General features: G+C 47.3%; 1 protein-coding gene across 1 annotated transcript in view; it reads right to left on the bottom strand.

Moving 5' to 3' along the window:
* The window catches only part of LOC116907663 (tetratricopeptide repeat protein 41), a 65,234-nt gene that overhangs the window by 1,013 nt on the left and 38,698 nt on the right, over positions 1-25,523 (bottom strand). The window contains exons 11-14 of the mRNA XM_032910758.1: positions 17,945-18,116; positions 17,178-17,325; positions 15,345-15,497; positions 12,031-12,164 (exon numbers count right to left, since the gene is read on the bottom strand). Of these exons, the coding sequence (XP_032766649.1) occupies positions 12,031-12,164; positions 15,345-15,497; positions 17,178-17,325; positions 17,945-18,116 (607 nt within the window). The remainder of the gene's footprint in view (positions 1-12,030; positions 12,165-15,344; positions 15,498-17,177; positions 17,326-17,944; positions 18,117-25,523) is intronic.

Here is a 25,523-nt window from a genome sequence, read left to right as displayed (position 1 = left end):
CCAAAGACATGTCGCCTTCATCTCACGTGAGGAAATGGCCAGGTAGCAATGAAAGAATACTAGGTCTGAGTAGAAGGGACAGAAGCTGACTGGGCACTCTTCTGAAAAGAAGATGTTGATGCTAAGAGACGAGGAAGTGATGACAAAAAAAGGAAGGAGAGAAGGGGGAAAGATGGGAGGAATCAACGATGTATGCTAAAAGAGACAAATAAGTAGAACCCAAGCCCTCAGTAGATCTGGAGAGCAGCTCAGTCGAAGGGTGCCTGCCCAGCATGTGCCATGCCATGCATTCCATTCTAACACACACACACACACACACACACACACACACACACACACACACACACACACACACACACACACACACACACACACACACACACACATGCACACACCACACACATACACCACACACACATATCACACACACACCACACACACACTACACACACCACACACACCATACACACACACCACACACACACACACCATACACACACACAAAAGACACACACACACCACACACACCACACACACACACACACACACACACACACACACACACATGCACACACACACACACACACACACACACACACACACACACACACACACACATGCACACATGCACACACACACACACACACACACACATGTACACATGCACACACCACACACACATTCACACACATGTACACACACACACACGTACACACATACACACACACACCATACACACACACACACACACACACACACGATACACTCACACACATTACACACACACAGACACACACACGCACACACACACATACACACACACACACACACACACACACATACACACACGTACACATGCACACACACCACACACACACCACACACATACACACCACACACATACACAGAGACACACACACACACACACACACACTCACACACAAAGTAGGATGTTCTGGGATTGAAACCCTAGAAACTATAACTGATATTACTCTTCCACTACAGGAAATAGAGTATGTGGAGGTTACTGACTATTGGCCTATTCAACCAATCTTACATCCCAGTTCAGTTTTCTAACTTGATTATTGTATTGTGGTTGCACTGTCTTGGTACCTCAAAGACATGCTTGGAAATAGACAGAGACACAACTGTCGTATCTGCAACCAACGTTCAATGATTCAGACAAGTGTGTGCACTTGTGTTTGTGCATGCGTGCATGTGTAAAGAATACAAATGCAGCACTGGTGAATGCTACAGTGGTTCATTACACCATTCTCAAAATTTTATAGGTTTAACATTTTTCCCAAGCCAGAAATAAGGAAAAGAACCTTTGTCGTCAGGTACCAGTGTCAATATTAATTCTCTGAAGTATGTTAAAGATCAAAATAGATTCTTTTAAAGTCTGATTTTAAGGTGGTGTTCATTTATCCATTTTGTCTATTTTCAGAACTGCTGGGGTTTTGGGGAATGCGGGGGTGAGACAGGGTTTCTCTGTGTAGCCCTGGCTGTCCTGGAACTTGCTCTGTAGACCAGGCTAGTCTCACAGAGCTCCATCACCTGCCTCTGCCTCCTGAGTGCTGGGATTAAAGGTGTGCACCGCCACCACCCAGCTAGAACTGTGATTTAAGGGCTGATTGTCTCGGTTACAAATGCACTGCTAGGGGTTGGGGATTTAGCTCAGTGGTAAAGCGCTTGCCTAGGAAGCACAAGGCCCTGGGTTCGGTCCCCAGCTCGAAAAAAAAAAAAAAAAAAAGAAAAAAATTAAAAAAAAAAAAAAAAAAAAAAAAAAAAAATGCACTGCTAGATTGGTCCAGCAGGACGCTGACCCAGACCTGGGATAGACTGACCGCTGAGGATATGAGGGCTTCAAATTCGGACATACAACCAGGTGCCTGCGCTAATAACAAGGTACACAATGGTAGTTACCATCTGTCTGCTAATCCGATAAGGGGGATACCAGCATCATCTGTCTTCCCCCCCCCCTTTTTTTCACAGTACACATATGCCTACGGCTCAAACATGAAAATGTGCCCAAGTATGAAGTATAAAGCTCTCCCTCCCCTGGGCCTCTATAAACAGTGCCACGGGTTTCCAGGGCCTTTAAACAATGTTCAATGATGTGCACTCATCATATCTCTTAGACATGGCCTAGTTCATGGCAGAACCACCCAGCCTACCGGATGGCTGACTAGGTCCCTCACTGGACTGGAAGGAGCATCCCTGACCCCTACTTCCATTCCTTCTCCCGCCAGGCGTGCCGCATGAGTCATACACTGCCTTATCTAGAGGTCTAATGGAGGCTTTGGGGAGGTTGTCTGTAGCCATCTGTCCTCGGTTTGGAATTCTCCCATGATTCCCTGTGATGTTTCCAGCTGCCCTAGCAAGATCACTGAGTTACTCGGTTGTGATGGCTAAGCCCCAGGGGCTTTAACTGCCCTTAAAAGGAAAAATGGGGAGACACAGAACATCGTATAGCTGGTGAGGCAGAACCCACAGGAAGAGAGTCTCTGCCCTCCCACCCATCTCCAGATCCTGCAGAGAGACTGTTGTTCTAGTGCTACAGAACTGAATTTTGACTAGAGCAGCTTCCACTGATGCCTGGCCCTTCTTCCAAGGCCCTTCCCCTATGGCCCAGGGCAGATCTGTAGCCACAGTTTTGACCTTGGTGTATTCTTTCATGCAACCTGATTCTTCTCGGTCAGAAGGTACGCTTTCTGCCTTGGCCTGACTGCAGAGCTCAGCCTGGAGCTGGTACTGGCTGGCTTAGTCTGGTCAGTCCTCCAGACCCAGGGGGAAGACAACCCATCAGTGAATGTGAATTACTGAGGAGTGCCTGGGCTCTCGCCCATAGCCAATTTGTGTTCTCAATGCTTGTTTCTGCTGGTTGCTTTCTCTCTTGAAATCACGGTAATAGCCCGGTGGGCAGACAGTATTACCCCCTTCTGGGCAAAGAGGCAACTGAGACAGTGATGCCCACAAGCCCAGAAAACAGTGCAACTGGGGTTCTCGGTCCCACGATTCCAGCAAGAAAGAGAACACTGTTCCCCAGGCTGTGCTTATTCCTTAGGGAATTCAAAATAATCATCACCTGGCTAGAGAGGTGGCTCAGGGGACAAAGACACATGTCACCAAGCCTGATGACCCGAGTCTGACTCCCAAGACCAACATGGTGGAGGGAGAGAACTGACTCGTGCAAGTTGACCTCTGACCCCCCACAGAGCCATGATATTCACACCCCACTCACACAAATAAACAAATAAATAAATAGATTTAAAAATGTATTAAAGTAATATTACTAGGGAGAAATCTGTGTGTGGTATCTGTAAGGAGACCCTTACCAGGGTCCTTCCCTTCCTCCACACAACCTGCTGTCCATCACCCAGGACACAATACATGCCTGTAGCTAGCAGCTCTTCTTCACGGGTACACTTCTGTTTCCAGACAGCCATGGGCTAGCATGATCCAGAGTCAGCCAGGTTGGTCATTCTAATTAAGTAACTTGATTAAGTACAAAATAACGGATAAGTCTTGGAATTGAAAAAAAAATGACATAAATCCCATTTGTCTCCATTTAAGGACCAGGTCTGATTTTGAAAAGAAGGCCATGAGGCCCCAGCTCCAGGAATAGACATAAGTCCCAGAAACTAGGCCATAAACCAGCTCCAGGGACAGACCATAAAATCCAAACCATGGTCATAAAATCCCCTCCCAAAGAACAGCCTGGAGAGAACCACAAGAATGGGGAAATATCTTATCCCTGGATGCCTGTCTGTGCTCAGCAGTCTGAGCTCATCCTATAGTTAAACGTTCAGGACATAGGAATGCAGACCACAGACCACCTGGCACAAACCAATCAGAGGCCGACCCCTGTGACCTCCCCAGCACCCACCAATGAAATTTTAGATTACCTAACCCACTCTCTAAATATGGAAGTAACATAGTAGCCAACCAAAGTAAAATCACAACTTTAGCCCCTGCCAATCACATTAGAGATTATGTAATCATTCTAGAGAGTTCCCTGTATGCCTTTGTCTGGGGTCCCCATTTTGGAGAATGATTGACCCCCGCATGCTGGTTGTTTCTGAAGAATAAACGTTCTTTGCTTTTGTATACCATCTGAGTCTGGGGTCTTCCTTGGGCGCTTTTCGGATGCTTACAGAATGAACAGGAATTGTTATCTGTGAAAACTAGACCAAATGCTTTAGAAAAATCTAGACTCGTGAGATGCTGAAACAGTTTCAGTGTGGCTAGGTCTGAGCAGGCAAGACAACCATAAAAGACACCAAGTGGCAGGCTCAGAGGACCTGGCACAGAACCTAAACCACAGTTGCCCTCACTCTTCAGAAACCCAGGCTAATGTGTGGGCCACGTGTTTCAAGAAAGACGCCATCCACTTCCAACCCAAGGCTCCACTCTTAGAAGGGGACAGAGACCTAATGCAGCTTTTAAAGATTTGGGGGAGTGTTTGGTTTCTGACTCAGGGACAAGGGACTGAGGCTTCAACTGGGCTTACACACTCCTACCCCAAGATGGTCCCGCAACCCGGACAAGCAGTAAAACATCCAGCTCTTCCCGGGCTTGGCTGACTTCCAGTTTTTTGCCCCCATTCAGCAGAGAGGATGATTACTGTGCCCTACTCTAACTCGAGCTCCAGAGGGTTCAATGCTGTCTTATAGACTCTGAAGGCATGTGCACGGTCCCAAACGTAAAGACATAATTGAAATAATAAATAAATAAATAAATAAATAAATAAATAAATAAATAAATAAATAAGTGACATAAGGGAGGTGAGAACTGGTAGATATTTTAGCAGTGACATTTACGGAGTGATACTGTGATGTGTATGTGCTACATGCACTTATGTGCACACACATGTTCATTTATAGTCAACCAAAGGCAGGGATGTTTGGTTTCTTACCCAGAGACAAGGGACTGAGGTGCATATTTCACATACCAAAGCAGGCTTGGCTTCCAGGCTCTCCCAGCATCCCTCAGTCTCTACCTGGCATACCCTGCCCCCAACCATGAGTTTACCAGCCCAGGGGCTGGGCTGCCCTTCGCCCAGAGGCTCTTCTCTATAATCCAGACATTTTGATCTCTCTCTCTTCTCTTCTGTCTGTGTGTGCACACTCTTTCTCTCCTTCTCCCCTACCCCTGTCTTCCCATGGTAGCCTCCCTGGACTAGGTCCTCGGGGCCAGTGAACTTGTCTGCCCAAGAGCAGCTTCCCAATAAAACTGTCTTTAATATAATCTAACCTGGCTGGAATTGACTCATTTCACTGGCAGCTGAGAGATAACCTCTCAGGGAAGAGAGGACATTTATACCTAAGTCAAAACCAGAAGGTAAGGGTTACTTACTAACTTTTGGATCAAAGGATCGACTTCTGTTGGTAGAAGGTTCTGGCTGAGGTGAGAATTTTGAAATTAAATAGGGAAGAGACTGTCTCTACCCTGCTGAGACTTTCGCACTGGCACCATTGAAGTCTTCCTTCTGAACTTGACTGAGAAGGCTGGCATTTCCTTTTAAAGAGAAGCCCAGGGAGAGAGAGGTAGCACTGTGTTCATCTGTCATTTGCATCTAAAATAAACTGCTGGGTACAGAGTGCTCAGCGTCCCCGCAGTGGGAAAAGAAAGGCTATTGTAGATTCTGTTCTCCCACGAAATGGTTTCTCAGTAGCAAATTGACAGCAGTCATCGAGGACCAGCAATGAGGTTGCTGCGGCCAGTGCGAGCTTGGAACAGAGACCACGGAAGGCCTCACAGCACAGCTGCCATTCCTACTGCAAAAATCTCTGGGATCTACAGCTGAGGTTTGCACTTGCAACTGAGTTATGTAGGATTACTGAACGAAAGACACTCGACTTGGTAGTAAGTGCCCCACAGATGACAAAATACAAGATGAAGGATCCGCCACCTTCCTAAAACAGGACATTTCAACACATAAATGCTACCATTATAGTCTCATGCATAAAACTTTGCGATTAGAACTTAAATCTCGGGAGCTGGAGAGATGGCTCAGTGGTTAAGAGCAGTGACTGCTCTTCCAGAGGCCCTGAGTTCAAATCCCAGCACCCACATGGCGGCTCACAACCATCTGTAATGAGATCTGATGCCCTCTTCTGTCATGCAGACTACATGCAAATAGAGCACTCGTAGGTATAAAAAATAAATCTTTTTTAAAAATTATCTGGAAAGTCAACTAAAAATAATTGATTTCAGGATAGAGAGATAGCTCAGGGGTTAAGAGCACTGACTGCTCTTCCAAAGGTCCTGAGTTCAAGTCCCAGCAACCACATGGTGGCTCACAACCATCTGTAATGAGATCTGATGCCCTCTTCCGGTGTGTCTGAGGACAGCGACAGTGTACTCAAATAAATAAACGAATCTTTGAAAAAATACTTGCTTTCAACGGGGGAAAGAATTATTAGAGTTGTTTCAGTACATTAGCTTAGAGCAGCCCCGTCATTTCAATGGGATAACCCAGGGCACACTGTGTAAAATATCCGCCAATTCCCTGGTTTTACCCATGACCCCTCATACAGCTAGCATGCTGACAGAAAGAACAAACACTGGGGTTGGGGATTTGGCTCAGTGATAGAGCACTTGCCTAGCAAGCGCAAGGTCCTGGGTTCAGTCCCCAGCTCCGAAAAAAAAAAAAGAAAAAAAAAGAACAAACACTAAGTCCCCTGCCCCTGGGAATTCTCGGTCTGTCTGAGATGTTAAGAGCGCACACAATGGAAAGGAGTGATGGAAAGGGTCCTGGAACTCTGTGGTGGCTCTGACCCAAAGTTGTAACTAAGGACATTGGAGACCCCACTGAAGGCTCTTCCTAACACTTACTGTCCTGGCTTTCAGTTGCTCTGAAGGTAACATCACAAACCCTTGCCCTAGCTGGGGAGAAATTTGAGCAGTGAGACTCTCTCATACCCTCCCCCTGCCCCTTCCCCACTTCTCCTGCTCACCAGCTCTAGAGACCTTCTCAGTTCCTGCCAGCCTCCAATAACATCGTAACTATTGCCCAGTCCTCCTACTCCTGGACCTTCCTTAACCCGCAACTTCTCATTCTGCAACTCCAGTCCTGCAACAGCACTCCTTCAAGAGCGCCACCTGCCTGCCCCATCCGCCAGAGGAGGCACAGTCCCCTGGAGCACTTGGATTTTCCCAGACCGCCCTTAAGGTGTTCAATATTACTACAGCATTGTGTCAACCGCAGTCTCCAGGTAGCCCTGCACCACTTAAGTCAAACATGTGCTTAGTTCTCTCATAAGGTGAGCTCAGCTGAAGGCACGGTTGGTCTGTATCTTGGTCCACACTGTCTCCCCAGCAACAAAAACAGAGATTGAGATGTAAAGGGCACAGTCAATATTTGTGGAATGAATTATTAGTAATAACTGGACAATTGAAGGAACTGCTAAGAATATAAAAAGTAATATCTAAATCCTCTTAGTAGCCAATATTGCTTTTCTTTTTGATTTTTTTTTTTTTTTTTACACAGGGCTTCACTTATGTGCCCTGTGACCTCAAACTCTCTAAGGAACTGAGGACGACCTTGGACCTCAGGTGTATACTAACTGAGTTTACACAGGGCTGGGGATAGAACCCAGAGCTTCTAGCACGCGACATCCCCCATCCCTACACTTGCTTTTCTAAAGAGAGAAGGTAAATCAGAACTAGCTAAGGTATTTCCTCCCTTGTGTATGAGCTTGCTTGGTAAATGCAGTGGTGGGAAAGAGAAATCAAGTCTTCTCCTATTAGAAAAGGGTGCAGATGGAGCTGGAGATGTGGCTCAGTGGTTAAGAGCACTTGTGGCTCTTCCAGAGGACCCAGGTTCAATTCCCAGCACTCACAGGGCAGCTCACAATGTCTGTGACTCACACTCACATAGGCATGCATACAGACAGACACGAATGCATGTGAAATATAAATAAAATTATTGGAAAAAAGAATAAAAGATGCAAACTGGAATAACGATAATAATAACAGCAAGTAAATATTCAACTTTAGGTAATAAGAACTGTGTTAAGTACCAGGCTAAGAGAATATGAAATGGGTAGGGAGGTTTAAAAAAGAAAGGGCTAGAAAAAAAAAAAAGAAATTGAAAGAGTTAGGGGTTGGGGATTTGGCTCAGTGGTAGAGCACTTGCCTAGCAAGCGCAAGGCCCTGGGTTCAGTCCCCACCTCCGAAAAAAAAAAAAAAAAAAAAAAAAAAAAAGAAATTGAAAAAAAGAAAGGGCTGGGGTAAAGTTATAGAAGATGGCCGGGAATTCTTCCCTGGGACATTGTTGGACAATCCCACAAAAAAAAAAAAAATCCAATTATATTGCTCATGTCTGGTGGTGACATCAGCGGGTGACACCTGGCTTTCACTCAGGTGTGGTCCTTACTGTCCCCTCCACTGGACACAGAGCTGGTGCCTGGGCAAGAGACCAGTGCTGACAAGGTCCTGCCAGTAGGACAGCCACATGAACAGACTTCTCTTACAGAGCTTCCTGCCACATAAGCTTGCTCCTTATGCATAAGTCTGGTAACAAATATCTTACTGCACAGTTACATTTTGATCTGTTAGTACAGTGTATGTCAATCTCGACCTAAGACCGTTTCTCTGACGTTACCTTTCTACAGGGTTTCCATACGAAGGTTCTGGCACACGGTCCAGCCAACCACACACTTTCGTTCCACCTTACCAAACAGGACTTATGTTAATCAGAATGTCAAAGCATTTTCCTCGTTAACTTTGCCTCTTAAACCAGGCTTGGTTATATAGGCCTTTAGTCCCAGCACTCAAAAAGCAGAGGCAGACGCAAGTGAGTGTGAGTTTGAGGCTAGCCTGGTCTACAGAATGAGTCCCAGGGTGGCCAGGGGTTACACAAAGAAACCCTATTTCAAAAAAAAAAAAGCAAACAAGCAAAAAAAAATTTTTTCTCTTCTTTTTCTTTTGGTTTTTCAAGACAAGGTCTCTCTGTATACCCCTGTCTGTCCTGGAACTCACTCTGTAGACCAGGCTGGCCTCAAACCCAGAGATCCACTTGTCACTACCGCCCAAATGCAGGGACTAAAGACATGCGCCACCACTGCCCAGCTAAAACCTTAGTCTCTTACTGTTCCCCACGAGATTACAATCAAGGAGACCTGAGGGTCAACTTCTGAACGTACACTGGCTATTGAAGGGTCTTGGGCTCTTACACCAAACCATCAATCTTGCTGACGCCCATGACGAAGCTCCCAAGAGCTCTTTGGATAGTTTCCTGTCTATCTTCTTCCTCAGTCATTTCCTAACACCCAGGAGGAATTACACCGCAGTTAACAGCAGACTCACATTTTGTATGATAGATTTTCCCTCATTCCCACAGCGGGCTCTAAGGATGCCAGCCGTCATCATACTATCTCACTTCTGGATCTGTGTGTCAGCCAACCTCCCCGGAGGCATTCATCGATCCTTTTGTCAGTTTGGAGCAGGTAGTCTGTGTCCCAACCCACTGCCTTTGCAGGAGGGGGTGAGAAAGTAGGAATTAGAGCCATGACTCAGTGATAAAGTTGGGGATGTTCCAAGATGGCTGACTTCTTCCTTACCCTTTTAAAAGGGACTTATTGGCCTGTTCTACCAAGAGGGTCCCCTACTGGTGGGCTGGCTATGTAAGTTCAAGGTCAGATCAGAACACATCTATCTGCACGACAGTTGTGGGCCACTCAGCCGGCATCCTTTCTTCAAACAGGACAAACCCTAAGTAGGGGAGGAAGACCCTTCGGAGACTTTAAAAGCTCCCAGCCCTAAAAAAGAGGCTGAGCTGTGGCTGCCTAAGTCATCATCATGTCCCCTGCCCCACCCCCATGTGCTATGTGTGTGTGTATGGAGGGGTGTGTATATGTGGGTGTGCTGTGTGTCTCTGTGTGCCTGCTATATGTGTGTCTTCCCTCAACCCCAATAAAAGCCTTTCTTCGGTTGCCAGAGAAAAAGAAAAAGAAACTGGATCACACCACGCTGAAAATAGACTTCAGACTGAGCCATTTTGTCTAGACTTATTTCAGGAATCATAAAACCTCTGCACATGACACCATTACACATGCCTACCTACTTTCTGAGGGAAATGGATGTCTTCCACTTCCTTCCACCATAAGCTAGAGACCCAGACTGTCATAGAACAGACCTTGTGGAGAAATCAATACCAAGTCCTTTCCCAAACATTTTCTTCATCTTTCACATCTGCATTTTTTAGCTTTAGATAAAACACTTCACCAGCCTCAGCCTATCAGCTCTATGGGGGTGAGGTACTATTTGCTCATGTGCACACATACCCCTAAATACACACACAAACCCTAAACACACACACACACACACACACACACACACACACCCCTAAATACACACACAAACCCTAAACACACACACACACACACCTAAATACACACACAAACCCTAAACACACACACACCTAAATACACACCCCTAAATACACACACAAACCCTACACACACACACACACCTCTAAACACACACACAAATGCACACACGTGTGCACTCGCACACACATACACACATCAAAGTCTACCCACTGAACACATCTTCTGCTGTTCATACAGGTATTTTTGGCCTTTTTTCTCTTCGACAAGTAGATGAGCGAGTGCGATCATTTTTGCTGCTTTTTTAAAGCAAAGAATGAAAAGCGCCATGGAAAATAATCTTTTTCTTTGGGGGGTTAGGGATGGCTGATGGGGTCTCATGAAGGGAGGGCAAATACTCCTCCACCACTGGACTGCACAGCCAGAGGCCCTGGGTTTGCTTGCCTGCCTGCCTGCCAGCCTGCCCGCTCCCTTTGGAGACCAGCTCTCACTGTGTACTTCACACTGTCCTCCAGTCCCATCCTGGAAATGCTGGGAGTACAGTAGTGCACCACCATCCCAGGCCGGGAAAGCATGGAAGGGAAACAGACCCCAACAAACACTGAAGGAGCAGGACCAGCAAGATGGCTTGGGGGTGTGGTGATTTGAATAAGGATGCCTCCTACAGGCTCCCATATTTGAATGCTTGGTCCCCAGTTGTTACAACTGTCTGGTAGGATTAGGAGGTGTGGCCTTGTTAGATGAGGTGTGTCCCTGGGGATGGGATTTGACATTTCAAAAGTCCATACCAGGCCAGTCTCCTCCTCTTCCCCCTCTTCCTCCTCCTCCCCTCCTCCTCTTCCTCCTCCTCCTCTTCTTCCTCCTCCCCTCCTCCTCTTCTTCCTCCTCCCCTCCTCTTCCTCCTCCCCCTTCTCCTCCTCCTCTTCCTCCTCTTTCTTCTCTTCCTCCTCCTTTCTTCTTTCTCTCTCATTCTCTCTCCCCCTTCTCTCTCTCTCTCTCTCTCTCTCTCATTCTCTCTCTCTCTTCTCTCTCTCTCTCACACACACACACACACACACACACACACACACCCTCTCTCTCTCCCCCCCTCTCTCTCTCTCTCTCTCTCTCTCTCTCTCTCTCTCTCTCCCCTCTCTCTCTCTCTCTCCTCTCTCCATCCTCTCCCTCCCCCTCCTCCATCCTCCCCCTCTCTGCCTGAAAAATCAGAGGTAAGCTCTCAGCTACAACTCCAACACCATGCTCACCTATCTGCTGCTATGCTTCTCACCATGGCGGTCACAGACTCGCCCTGGGAAACCGTAAGCAAGCCTCTCTAGTCAAAGGCTTTCTTTTAGAAGCTGCCTTGACTCTGCACAAAAACAAAAGTAACTAAGACAGTGGGCAAAGGCACTGGCTGCCAAGTCTGCTGACCTGAATTCAATCCTCTGAACCCACACAGTGGAAGGGAATACGTCTTCTAACCTCCACCTGCAGACAGTGGCACGTGCACACGCGTGTGCGCACACACACAAGCAAGTATGAATCTATTCTTCTTTTTTTTTTTTTTTTTTCGGAGCTGGGGACTGAACCCAGGGCCTTGCGCTTGCTAGGCAAGAGCTCTACCACTGAGCTAAATCCCCAACCCCATGAATCTATTCTTAAAGTAAGCGAGCATGCACGGCTGGCCCAGGGGAGAGCCACCGGGAGTCATTACCTAGTTTACACAAGGTGTCACTGAGGCTTATGTTTAGTTGCTTCCTCACGAGCTTGCAGGTGGCCACAGAATCTGCCTTCTCCTTGATTTTTATTACTTGTTTGTAATATTCAATTGCTTGCTTCCTTTGAGATCTGGAAAACAGAAATTCAATTCAAGTACTGCACTGGAGAAATAGGACATACATTTGTCCGACAAACAGTCTCCAAGTGCTCGTCTTAAGATGGGGAGCAAAGAGTAAGAGTGGCCCTCTGTTTCCCTTAGTCAAGTGGTGGAAGATAAAGATAAAGGTACACTTATGTAACGCTGATTGTGGGCTTTTTTTTTTCCTTAAGGACAGTCTCAGGATAGCATCAAAACTCCATATATAGTCAAGGAAGACCTTCAGCACCTGCCTCTCGTCCTAGGTTCTGGGATTGTAGGCATATTCCATTCCACACGGTTTTTTGCTGGGGATTGAACTAAGTCCTTCGTGCATGTTAGGCAGGCATCCTACCACGTTAGCCCCTTCCTCAATCTCTGCTGTTGCTGTTGTTCCTGGTGGTGGTGGTATTGTTATTAATTATTAGTATTATTGCAGTGCTAGGTATCAAAGCTAGGGCCTCTGTGGTGGTTTGAATGAGAAGAGTCGCCAGAGGTCCGTAAGTTTGAATACCTAGTTCCCAGTGGGTGGAACTGTTTGAGAAGGATTAGGAGGTGTGGCCTTGCTGGAGGAGGTGTGTCACTGAGGGCGGGCTTTGAGGTTTCTAGAGACTGGAATCATTCTTCTACTTTCTGATCAAAGGTGAGCTGTCAACTGTTCCTGCTGCCATGCCTTTGCTCTACCACCACAGACTCTGGCCCTCTAAAACCCTCTTACGGCCCACCTCACCAAACAGCAAGTCGATGGGAGCACAAATGGTCAACACCTGTCCCATGTCAGTTATTCAGTAACAGAAACGAGACCTTGAATCCAGCGGGAGACACAAGCCCAGCCACCACTTTACCTAGTTCCTCCCTTATTTGGACTAGTCTTCGCCTTTGAAGTATCAGCTAGAAAGGGCACAGGCGGATTTATACTCAAGTACCGTAGATTACTGTTAGGCCTCAAGGAAACCCAAGCAAATGGCTGAGGTGCCTATTAACATATCAGAGTGGACTCTGGCTGCCAGGTTCTCCCATTGTGGCAAGTACTTGTTAAGAGTCCTGGCTCCCGGCTGGAGAGATGGCTCAGCTGTTATAAAAGCACTGACTGCTCTTCCAGAGTCCTGAGTTCAAATCTCAGCAACCACATGGTGGCTCACAACCATCTGTAATGGGATCTGATGCCCTCTTCTGGTGTGTCTGAGGACAGCTACAGTGTACTTACATATAATAAATAAATCTTTTTTTAAAAAAAAATTAAAAAAAAAAAAGGTTCTCCTCAGCACCTCTCTCCCTGCCCCCTACCCTAAATCTCTCCAGCCCCTGAGCTTCCCTTCCCTTCCTTGCCCCCTGCGTCTCTTTCCTATATACCTCAGCCATCTTGGCTACATGCTTTCTCGGCTTCTTTCTTGGTCCTGCACTTTTGGTTCCTGGTCCCCTCTCTTGCCCTGTCTCTTCTCTCCTCTTCCTCTCTTGACCACGCCCACCTTCCTCATGCCCCACCCCCTGTCTTTCTCCTCTCTGGTCTGGTTCAGTCTGGACACCTCCAGCTGCCTCTGGATGCACTCTCCTTCATATCTACAATAAAAACCTTATCCACCAGGAGCGATCCTGCCCTCATTTTTATTCAGCTACCTTTAGGCATTCGTCCGCTGAAGAGAGAGGAGGGAGATGGTCTTAAAGGGTAGGCACAGTGTTTCTGTGCACTGTGTAAAGATTAACCTTGTGTTATTCAGATGCTGTCTGGCTGTAATCCGGACAAGGCCTTGTAGTGCTGATTGGAAGAATCTCCCCTCGAGTTTGTGTAAACATCGCTCTGCATTTGTTCTTTTACTTGTCAATAACAACTGGCAGGCCAATAACTAAGTAGAGGGGAGAGTCAGCAGCTAGGGGATGGGGGGGAGAGAAGGTGGCGGGGAGGGAAGCAGAGGCCACAAGGACGGGGTCCTGGAGACACCTTGGGAAAACTCCTAGAGCAGAGAGAGCCAGATCAATACTAAGTACAAGTACCTCGGGGATGTTGGCTGGGAAGTGGCTAGATTAGCTTAGAGAATTAGAATAGATTAGTAAGTGCTCAGATGGTGTGGTGTAAAGCCTATCGAATAAAATTTATAGTCGTCTAATTTATTTGGAAGCTAGCCAGGATAAACAAGAAATGGCTACTAATAAAATTGCTTTAACATTAGAGAAAGTGAAAGACTAGGGACACAGGAGGGGGAGAGACGGGCAGGGGGAGGGGAGGAGGAGGGGAGGGACGGGAGGGGGAGGAGGAGGGGAAGGGAGGGGGGCAAAGGAGGGGAAGGGGAGGGGAGGCAAAGGAGGGGAGGGGAGGGGAGGGGAGGGGGGGGAGGGAGGGGAGGGGAGGAGAAGGGCAGAGGAGGGAAGGGGGGAGGCAAAGGAGGGAAGGGAGGGGAGGGGAGGGGAAGGGAGGGGATGGGAGGGAGGAGGGAAGGGGAGAGGAGGGGAAGGGGAGGGGAGGGGAGAGGAGGGAAAGGGGAGGGGATCTCTGAACCCTAGCCACAGTTCACAACTGAGCAGAGCAGCCCTGGACACTGTCAGCTGACTCTGACTCGACTGTGACAGGGAATGCTTGGGGGGGCAGCAAGCCTGCAGCTAACTCTCAGGCTTCACAAAGAAACTCCTCCCACACTAGCCTGCAGCCAGAAAAACAGATCTAGACCTGCTCACATCAGGGCCCAGTGAGGATCCCGACTACCCTCTTCTCTACCCAGGGAGAGAGGAGCCTCGGACAGGGCCACATCTCAAAGCCTGCTGGAGTTAGGGGACTGGCAAGGGGAGCCTGACCTGAGGCGGGGGACTCTGGCCTTGGTCACACAGTCATACAGAACAGTAGGATGGGGTCCCACTGACAGCAGCCAGGGTGAGGCCTTCACAATGCCTTAATGAAGTGCACCGCTCACAAGCCCCGTTAACACTCACGGTGAGAGCCTTGGACCCCTGTCTTCACCTGCTGCCTAAGCCCCCAATTGTGTAGGCCCAGAGTTTTCAGAATGCCTTGTAGTAGATGCCCTGACAAACACAGCAGGGCAGGGCCTTCAGGAAGGGTGCACCCCACTCAGTTGATGAGCAGGACTAGAGACAAAGCAAGGTGGCCCTATGGGTCAATGCACACCCCAGACGTTAGAGAACTGGGAGAGACACACGTTCCTTGAAAGTCGGTAGAAACTTACTTTTCATTTTCTCCTAGAAGAAAAAATAGCAGATCTGCTAAGAATTCCATGATTTCTCCAACTAGTATGTTTTTATTGCCAAATAGCCGTCTTCTGATATTTAAACACTCTTGAAACTTGAGTTTTGCAAGGGCCGCGTTTCCAGAAACCAACCTAAGAATGGAACACAGGCCTGTGGTTTACGAGGCAAGGAGAATGCTTCTAGTAAGTGATTCGCACTCGCTGGACGAGAAACAGCACTCATAAAACCCGGGGGGTGCGGGGGGAATCAAGACCCTCAAAAGCACTGAGAAGTGTATGTGTCTGTGTCTGTCTGTGTGTCTGTGTCCCTCTGGGTGTATGTCTGCATGTCTATGTCTGTGTATCTGTCTGTGTGTGTCTGTATTTGTGTCTGTGTATATCTGTGTGTCCCTGTCCCTCTGTGTGTGTGTTTGTGTCTATGTCTGTATGTCTATGTCTCTGTGTGTGTCTGTGTGTGTCTGTCTGTGTGTCTGTGTCCCTCTGTGTGTGTGTATGTCTGTGTGTCTGTCTGTGTGTGTCTGTATTTGTGTCTGTGTATGTCTGTGTGTGTGTCTGTGTCTGTCTGTGTGTCTGTATCCCTCTGTGTGTGTATGTCTGCATGTCTATGTCTGTGTGTCTGTCTGTGTGTGTATGTGTCTGTATCTGTCTGTGTGTCTGTGTCCCTCTGTGTGTGTATGTCTGCATGTCTATGTCTGTGTGTCTGTCTGTGTGTATGTGTCTGTGTCTGTCTGTGTGTCTGTGTCCCTCTGTGTGTGTGTATGTGTCTGTGTCTGTCTGTGTGTCTGTGTCCCTCTGTGTGTGTATGTCTGCATGTCTATGTCTGTGTGTCTGTCTGTGTGTGTCTGTACTTGTGTCTGTGTATGTCTGTGTGTGTGTGTGTCTACATACATGAGCATGTGTGACCTGTGCCTTTAGGAAGGAGCAGTACCAGAGGTTCAGCAAAGTCTTGTGCATGCTAGCACATACTCTAGCACAGAGATACACTCACCTGACCCCAGAAATACCTGTACAAAGAAACCAGAGTAGTCAGGCAGCATCGAACGTGCCAATAATCCCAGCATGTGGGAGGATCATGAGTTCAAGGCCAGTTTAGGTTACATAGTGAATTTCACAGCCTGGGCTACTTGGGAATATCTTGACAGCAGAAGAAGAGGAGAAAAAGGAAGAGAAGGAGGACAAGGAGGAGGAGGAAGTGGACGAGGAGGAAGAAGAGTATGAGGAAGAAGAGGAGAAGAAACTAGAGCTCTTCTCAACCTTTGCTCTGTAGACATTTGGGCGGGATAATTCCTTGTTGTGGGTCTGCTCTATACAGTATAGGTAGCATCCCTGGCCCCCACCTCTAGATGCCAATAGAAGTCCTCCTGCCAGTCACGTTAACCAGAAAGATGTCCGGATCCTGCCCAAAGTGCCTTGAGAAGGGCCCTGACCACCCTTGGCTGAGATGCTCTGTGCTGGACAATGAGTTCTCCAGTGCTCAGCGTGGGACCAAATGAGCTAGGTGGGAGATGTGGTTACAGGTACAGATCAAATATTCATATGCTTTATGGAGACGGGTCTCCTGTTAGCCCAGACTGGCTGAGGATGACCTTGAATTCCTCATCCTCCTGTCTCTCCACCTTCCAAGCGCAGGGATTACAGGCATGAATCATTGTCCCCAATTTATGCTGTTGTGGGAATTGAGCCTGGGACTTCACACACGCAAGGCAAACACTCTACCAACTGGGCTACATCACCAGCCCCCCCAAGCATATTAATAAAAAAAAAAAAGAAGAAGAAGCTGCTTCAGAAAGCAAGAGAAACTGTCGCGCTTACATGAGAACACCTTCAGTATATCTCATGGTAGCCTGATCACGGGGGTTGTCCATCACGTACTTGGAGACTTCGGTGGCGTATTCCAGAACGTGGTTTTCTTTTAAGAATTCCTCAGACGCCGATTTGGCCAGGTTATTCATCACTTTGACTACAGGGAATGAATGTTGACAAAGGGTACAGCGCCTAAGAGTCAACATCAACCTTAGTATCGTTTCTTCGCCAGGCCAAGGACCAGGGTTTCTCTGGACACATCAATCACTGATCTACACTGAATAGGGTTTGTTTCCATACAAAACGTCTGTATGCATGTGGCAGTCCAAGGACCAAGGTGACAACATTATGAACCTGAAGACTGGTGGGATGGCATAGGTACACGTGAGCGTGTAGGCCCACACGAGGAAGCCGGAGGATAGCTCTCAGTTTCATTCCTCAGCTGCCATCCACCATGATTGGTTGATTGGTTTTGGGTCTCCCAGTGGCCTGAAATTGACTAGCGAGCCAAGTTAGGGGGTAATGGAGCCTCAAGGACTCACCTTCTTCAGCATCGAGAGAGATTTCACGCCTATGTCAGCTATAATGCTCACCTTTTAACACGGGTTCTGCCTCTGCCTCCTAAGAGCTGGAACTAAAGATATGCACCACCACGTTTGGCTGCAAAAAGTTTTCTTTAAAATTACCTAGCCAGTCCCTTTCCCAGGGAGAGAAGGTCCCTGGCGCTGCTCTCTGAATTGCGAGAGGTGGAGTGGCCTCTGCGGGTGTCTGCCTACCTTTCTGCTTCATCAGTTCCTGGCTGATTTTGAGGTCGCTGAGTGTGAACCGCAGCAGATTTGACCAAGCTTTCTGAAAATACGTGAGTCCCTTCTGCATCATCCCGATGTCAAGATACAGTTCTCCAATGGCGTTCTGAGCCTTGAGGAGCATCTCTGTCATGGATGGGCTCTGTATAGAAACGAGAAAGGGAGCCGCTCCTGAAAACAGGTTGTTAGCCCCTAGTGACACCCGGAACATCACTCCTCAGAGAAATGTAAATATTTTATCAGATAATTGGCTGTGATGAGACCTTTATTAGCAGATACAGCAAACTACAAATCCATTTTGGGCAATGTCTTTACCGATGACTAGTTAATGGTAACAAGTCCTCAAGTGTGACGTGCCTGTAGTGTAAACTCTGCTTAGTGCCTGTAAGGAAGAAGTTGTTGTGGCCCATTTCAGGCATAACCTGGCTCAGGCCAATAGGAAGCCTTCATCACTTGGCCAGTCACCGCACAGGGTGCTTGGGTAGTCAGGAGTCCTTCTCAGGGGGGGCTTTGAAGTACATAAACTACACCTTGGGTTGACAAACCTCAGTTAGCAAGAACAGTCAGCCAGAAGCAGAACTACAGAAGCCAAAAGGCAAGGTTTAATACATTTAGGGACTTTACTAGAACTGTGGACTTCTGTGGATTGGGTCTTTGTTCTCATTTCCCAGGTGTTTCTGCCTATATTCTGGGTTCCGAGGTGTGATGGTTTGTATATACTTGGCACAGGGAGTGGCACTATTAGGAGGTGTGGTCTTTTAGGAGTAGACGTGACACTGTGGGTGTGGGCTTTAAGACCCTTGTCCTATCTGCCTGGAAGCCAGTATTCTGTTAGCAGCCTTCAGATGAAGATGCAGAACTCTCAGCTCCTCCTGCACCACGCCTGCCTGGATGCTGCCATGCTCCTGCCTTGATGATAAAGGACTGAACCTCTGAACCTGTAAGCCAGCGCCAATTACATGTTGACCTTATAAGAGTTGCCTTGGTCATGGTGTCTGTTCACAGCAGTAAAACCCTAAGACACAAGGCATAAATAGTATCTTCCATGGTGGCACCAGTCGAGCTAAGGTCTGGGGACCTGTTACGCTTCCAGTGTACAGATGACACTGGACAGATGGACACCAGATGTAGCTCAGTGGTAGAGTGCCAGCATTCATGAGGTCGTAGGTTAAATCCCAAGTGCTTGCAGGCAGTCGGGGGGCCATGAGCTGGCTCTGTGGTAAAGACCCTTGCCTGAGTTCAGTCACTGGGACCCATGTAGCAGAAGGAAGGTGCTGCTTCCTAGTGGTGTGTTACATACATACATGTCATTAAAAAAAAAAAAAAAGAATTACGACGCACTGGTTACTTAAGTCTTTTAAACGCCCAGTGCAAGCAATGAAAATTAATGGTGAGTTATCTTGCTGTTAGCATCTCTCTTCAGAAAACCTAAATGAATGCATATATATAAGTGTGTTTAGTAACTAACGAACAGCATGCACTGGATGGCGTGACCCATGTCACTGTTCATATACGTATGTTGTACCACAGTGTTAGCCTACAGAATGGTTGACTGAGCCTGGCTCCATGAGGTGAATTTTTTTTTTTTTTTTTTTTAATTTATGAGATAGGGTTTCTCTCTGTTGCTCTGGCTGTAGACCAGGCCAGACAACCTCAAATTCATAGAAATCTGCCTGCCTCTGCACTGTAAGTGCTGGGATCAATGGCCATGCCCAGTCCATGACAAGGATATTTTTAAAAGATGTATGTATGTATGTATGTATGTATGTATGTATGTATGTATATGGGTGTTTTGTTTGAAGCATGTTTGCACACCAAAAGAAAGTTCTGGATCCCATGGCCCTACAGTTATAGACAGTAGTGAGCCACCATGTGGGTCCCAGGAATTGAAGTCTCAACCATCAAGCCATCTCTTCACCCCCAGCCCCATGATGAGAATTTAAAGACTGAGTTTTCCCCTCTGGTACTTATGGAAAACGCCCTTCCGTGCCCAACTAACCTTTAACCCAGAGCTTCTGGACAGGTTTCTAGCAAACAGGTCACACCTATTTTGAGATCCTGACTTGTCCGCTGTGGAAGCAGCACTACACGGTGTGGAAACTCGGTCTTTTCCATGTCCCTCAGGCATGCATATATTTAAAGCTGCCTCACCTGGCAAGCTTCCTAGCTCTTGGGCCTGTTGCTCATTCTCCCAGCCCTCCTTTCTGACTTGACTGATCGTGTCAGCAATGGCGGGGACCGGTGCCCTATTCCCATACCTTCACCCATATCTCAGAGTTAGTGTCCTTTCCTGATGGAGCCCTCCGCACAGGCAAATCCAGGAGTCTGGCTTCACTACAGAAGAGAAGCTCAGGACCAACTGGTCTGATGTAGATATGGAGTCTATGAAGAGATTCCAGTATAGATTTCATAGCACAAGGGAGAAGAAGAGGCTCTTAGGAAAGACCAGACACACCCGGGCGTGGGTACCGGCATCTCAGAGGACAGTCAGACACACCTAGGCCTGGGTACCGGCATCTCAGAGGACAGTTGTAGTTAAGTACTTTACAAAAGGCGGCCAGGATTTGGTAGCTTTCAAGATCCATCTCTAAAGGTTATAAAGACAGCCATGTTGGTGGTGGAGGTAATGCTACTCACTGTTCTGAGAGTGCACTTTGTCCTTACAGAGTGGCTATGAGAATGTTGTTGGAAATGGTGAACTTGAAGTTTCAGGACAGTCTGGGCCTACATGGGAGCAAATGACGAGTGTCATAACTCAAGGTGACGTGTCATTCTAGCTCCCAAGCGATCCCTGAGGACTCTAGGAGAGAACACGGTCTCTGTGGGCGGTGTTTCTTATCCTGATATTTGAGTGCCTGGCTCTGTCTGCAGGAAACACAGGTCACTCCAGTGTGTAGGCCCCTCCCTTCAAGACCACCATGCTCTTACTATTCTGCCTTTTGTTCTGTCCCAAGTCTGCCCTCAAAGGTTGGCTTAAGTATCAACCTAGGAGTGTTAAAAAAAACAAAACCCCAAAGCAACAAGAGAAAGGTAAGGAACTCGGTGGCCTGAAGCTGCAGTCATAAATGATCTCGATGTTTGACCACTTGTTCTCTCACGGCCTAACCATCCCTGGCCTCCACTCTCAAGGACTCTTCGCAGTCTAAAATAGCTGTTCCATCTCTGGCTGTCACAGACACAACTGAGCTGTGAGAAAGGCAGGCATGTGGACCGAGTATGTATGTCCTCTCAGAGTCCCAGCACTCAGGGGAAACCTGGGAGGTTAGGAATGTGAGAAAAGAAAGGAAGAAAGAAAATGCCTTACAGCTGGATCCTGTGGAGACATTTTCTTTCTTTCTTTCTTTCTTTCTTTTCTTTCTTTCTTCCTTTCTTCCTTTCTTCCTTTCCTCATTTCTTCCTTTCCTTCTTTCTTATTATTTATTTATTCTTTCTTATTTGTTTGTTTGTTTATTTATTTATTTAGAAAGGGTTTCTCTATGTAGCCCTGGCTGTCCTGGAACTCACTCTGTAGACCAGGCTGGTCTTGAACTCTGAAGATCCGCCCACCTCTGCCTCCCTCCTGAGTGCCGGGATTAAGGCATACGTCACCATCATCTAGACTATAAAGCATTTTTTCTATCACTGTGGAGGGCCGAGCCTTTTATTGGTGACCTTAGCCCTGGACTGGTGGTCCTCGGCTTCTGTAAGGGAACAGGGAAGCAAGCCAATAAGCAGCACCCTCCATGGCCTCTGCACCAGCTCCTGCCTCCAGGTTCCGGCCCTGTGTGAGCTCCCGTCCTGACTTCCTTTGATGGTGAACTGTGATGTGGAAGTGTAAGCCGAATAAGCCGCTTCATCCCCAGCTCACTCTTGGCTATGGCGTCTCGTCACAGCAATAGGAAGGAACCCTGACTACAACACCCTTCATAATGCTCACATTCCTAACGACCCAGGCTTCCCTCCTAATGCTGCCTCACCCACTGCCCCCATCTCAGTGACAGTTTCTAGTGCTATGATAAAACGCTGTGACCAAAAGACAAATTGGGGAGGGAAGAGTTTATCAGGCTCATACGTCCAGATCACAGTCAGGAAGTCAGGACAGGAACTCACACAGGGAAGGAGCCTGGAGGCAGGAGCTGATGCAGAGGCCATGGAGGAGTGCTGCTTACTGGCTTGCTCAGCCTGGCTTGCTCAGAACCCAGGACAACCACCCACAATGGGCTAGGTCCTCCCTCATTGATCACTAATTGAGAAAATGCCTTACATCTGTATCTTATGGAGGCTTTTCCTCAACTGAGGCTCCATTCTCTGTGCTGACTCTAGTTTATGTAGAGGGGACACACAAAACCAGCCAGTATACCCCCTTTCAGATAACGCTAGCTTTTGTCAAGTTGACATAAAACTAGCCTGAAAGGGAGGGGGGTTGGGGGCTCTTCTAAAAGAGGCCCTAAGGCTGGAGAGATGGCTCAGTGGTTAAGGGTACTGATTGCTCTTCCAGAGGATTCAGGTTCAATTCCCAGCACCCACAGTTTACAACTGTGTGTAACTCCAGTTCGAGGGGATCTGACACCCTCACACAGGCAAAACACAAATCCACATTAAATACATAAAAATAGAAAAATCTAAAGAGCCCCCAAAGTTCTCTTTCCCCTACATGACAACAGAGCCTAAACATGGTTGCCTATGAACCAGGATGTGAACCCTCACTAGACATCAGCTCCACGGGCAGTTTAACCTTGGGCTTCCAGTCTAGGACCATGAAGTAAGTGTCTGCCATTTAGTGCCTCAAACTGTGCCTGTCCTAGCAACAAGGAAGGCATTCTAACAAAGCCCCTTTCTTTGGCCATCCAATCCCTAGATGATGGTCCTACACGACTGGAATTTCCCCCTAAGTACTTCATGCTGGAGGAGGGGAGAATGAAACCCTTGTGTCATCCAGAGGGAGCAAGAGTCCTGACACACAGTTCTGACCACCAGGCAGGCCAACTGGATTGGAAGCAATGCCAAGTCTGCGATGGGCAAGACCACATCTTATCTAGGACTACTTAGGCATGCCTTGCACTCTCTATGGGAACCTAGGCCTCGTGTCAGGATCTGAGAGATGAACTTGGCACGACTGGACTTCTCAATGTCTCCTCTCCCCAGGATGAGCAGGCACACTGGATAAGTCTCCTATCCCTGTCCCTTGCTGTTTCTTAGAATCTGTTGTCTCATTAATCAGCACACTGAGGATGAGTGGCTCAACCTAGCTTGTTGGAGCTGCCAGGGCCCAGGCTTCGACCTAAAAACTCTAGAAAATTAAAACAAAAAACAAAAAAACAAATCCAGCAGTTGAATTAAAACAAGAGGAAAACAAGGGAAACCTTCACTTCCCAGAACCCTTCACTTCCTGGAACCCTTCACTTCCTGGAAACCTCTCATCATTTCCATAGAGATTGCACTGGTCCCAAACTGGGTCCATGCTCCTCTTCAGCAAAGCCTGGGCATGGAGTCTGCTTCCACACAGCCACCAGTCAGGATAGGACCTGCTCTGATGGAATGTACATCAGAGTAGCTCTGATTTTGCCTCCTTTGTTTAAAGACTCGTATTTTTATTTGTCTAGGTGAATGTGTCTGTGTGAACATACATTTCATATGTGCAGTGCCCGTGGAGGTAGACGCTTGTCATGTCCACCAGACCCAGTGTAATATAGGTGGTGTGGACCACAAGAAGACATGGGTGCTGGGAACCTAGCCTGTTAAAGAGCTTAAACCTTAAACAGCAGTGAGCTCTCTCGACTACTGAGCCATCTCTCTGACCCCTTCATTTAAAAGATAACTTTATTGCCAGGCCTAATGGCCTTCATTCCCAGCACTAGGCAGGCAGAGACAGGCAGATCTCGGAAAATTCAAGGCCAGTCTGGTCTACGTAATAAGTTCCAGGACAGCCAGAGCTATAAAGAGACCTTGTCTCAACAAAGCCAAAAGAATTTTAAAATGTATTTACATTTATTTATGTGTTTGTGTCTTTATATGTATATGTGTGTATGTGTATGTTTGTGTGTATGTGAGTGTACATATATACATGTATATGTGTGTGTGCATGTATGTATATGTGCATGAAAGTTTATGTTATGCATGTGTGTATGTGTGTATATTTGTGTATGTGTGCATGTGTGCATGCATGTGTGTATGTGTGAACATATATGTATATGTGTGTGTGCATGTATGTATATGTGCATGAAAGTTTATGTTATGCACGTGTGTATGTGTGTATATTTGTGTATTTGTGCATGTGTGCATGCATGTGTGTATGTGTGTATATGTGCATATGCATGTGTGTATGTGTGAACATATATGTATATGTGTGTATGCATGTGTGTATATGTGTATATGTATGTGCATGAGTGTGTATGTGCATTCATGGGTGTGTGTGTGTATATGTGTGTACGCATGTGTGTGTAGGTGTGTATGTGTGCATTCATGTGTGTATGTGTGTATATATGTGTATCCAAGTGTGTGTAGGTGTGTATATGTGTGTATTCATGTGCGTGTGTGTGTGCATGTGTGTGGGTGTGTATGGGTGTGTGTATGCATGTGTGTATATGTTTGTATCATGTATGTACATGTGTGTACATGTGTGTGGGTGTGTGTATAACATGATGCACATGGGGTGATCAGAGACAGCTTGCCTTGCAGAAGACAATTCTCTCCTTCCATCATGTGAGCCCCAGGAATTGAACTCAGGCATCAGGCTTGGCTGCGAGAGCATTTACCCACCAGATTCCAAATGAACAATGTTTCACCCACTTCCCTGTCGGGCCTCCCCTGGAGAAGAGGAAGCTTACCCTCCTCCCAGGACCTGCCCATGGCCTCAGTCTGCATGTCTGCCCCATGCTGCAGTCTCCTCAGTGTGCTGCGCAATCTGCCCTCTAGCAGGGTCCTTTCCTGCCCCACATAAACACACCTGTCCTGGATCAAACTTGACCTTTCCTCCTTTATTGAGAAGCTTCTCAAGCAGACCCCATGTGTGCATCTTCCCCATGGCTACATTGTTAAGACTCACTTCTTAACATCCTGCACCCCAGACCCCCACACACCCTTGCCTTCTCAGTGTCATCACAGACACCCACTTACCAGACCAAGGGGCTGCTGTCAGTCCTCATTTACATGTCACCTGACTCGTAATGTCATGATTACTTTACACTCAGTAAAGCCAAAAGTTTATGGTTCCAAAAAAAACACAATCAAGAAAGAATCAATCGCCAGGTAGTGGTAGAGCACGCGCCCTTGATCCCAGCACTGGGGAAGGCATCTCTGTGAGTCTGAGGCCAGCCTGGTCTACAAAGTGACTTCAAGGGCAGCCAGGGCTACAGAGAGCAACCCTGTCTTAAAAATAAAGAAACAAATGGAAGAAAAAGTAAAAAGAAAAAGAATAATCAAACTTCCCCCATGTCTTCAGGAAAATGGCAACCAAGTCGCAGGCAACTATAATTCCACCTCCTCCCACAGTGACACCAACCTGCAGGTGTCCTTCTCTGCCGACTACAGTCTATTTGAAGTTTGGCATTATTGATGTACAATTGAGGTG

Source organism: Rattus rattus, chromosome 1, assembly GCF_011064425.1.
Source record: "Rattus rattus isolate New Zealand chromosome 1, Rrattus_CSIRO_v1, whole genome shotgun sequence".
Classification (NCBI taxonomy): domain Eukaryota; kingdom Metazoa; phylum Chordata; class Mammalia; order Rodentia; family Muridae; genus Rattus; species Rattus rattus.
This window is presented reverse-complemented; position numbering and strand designations above follow the sequence as displayed.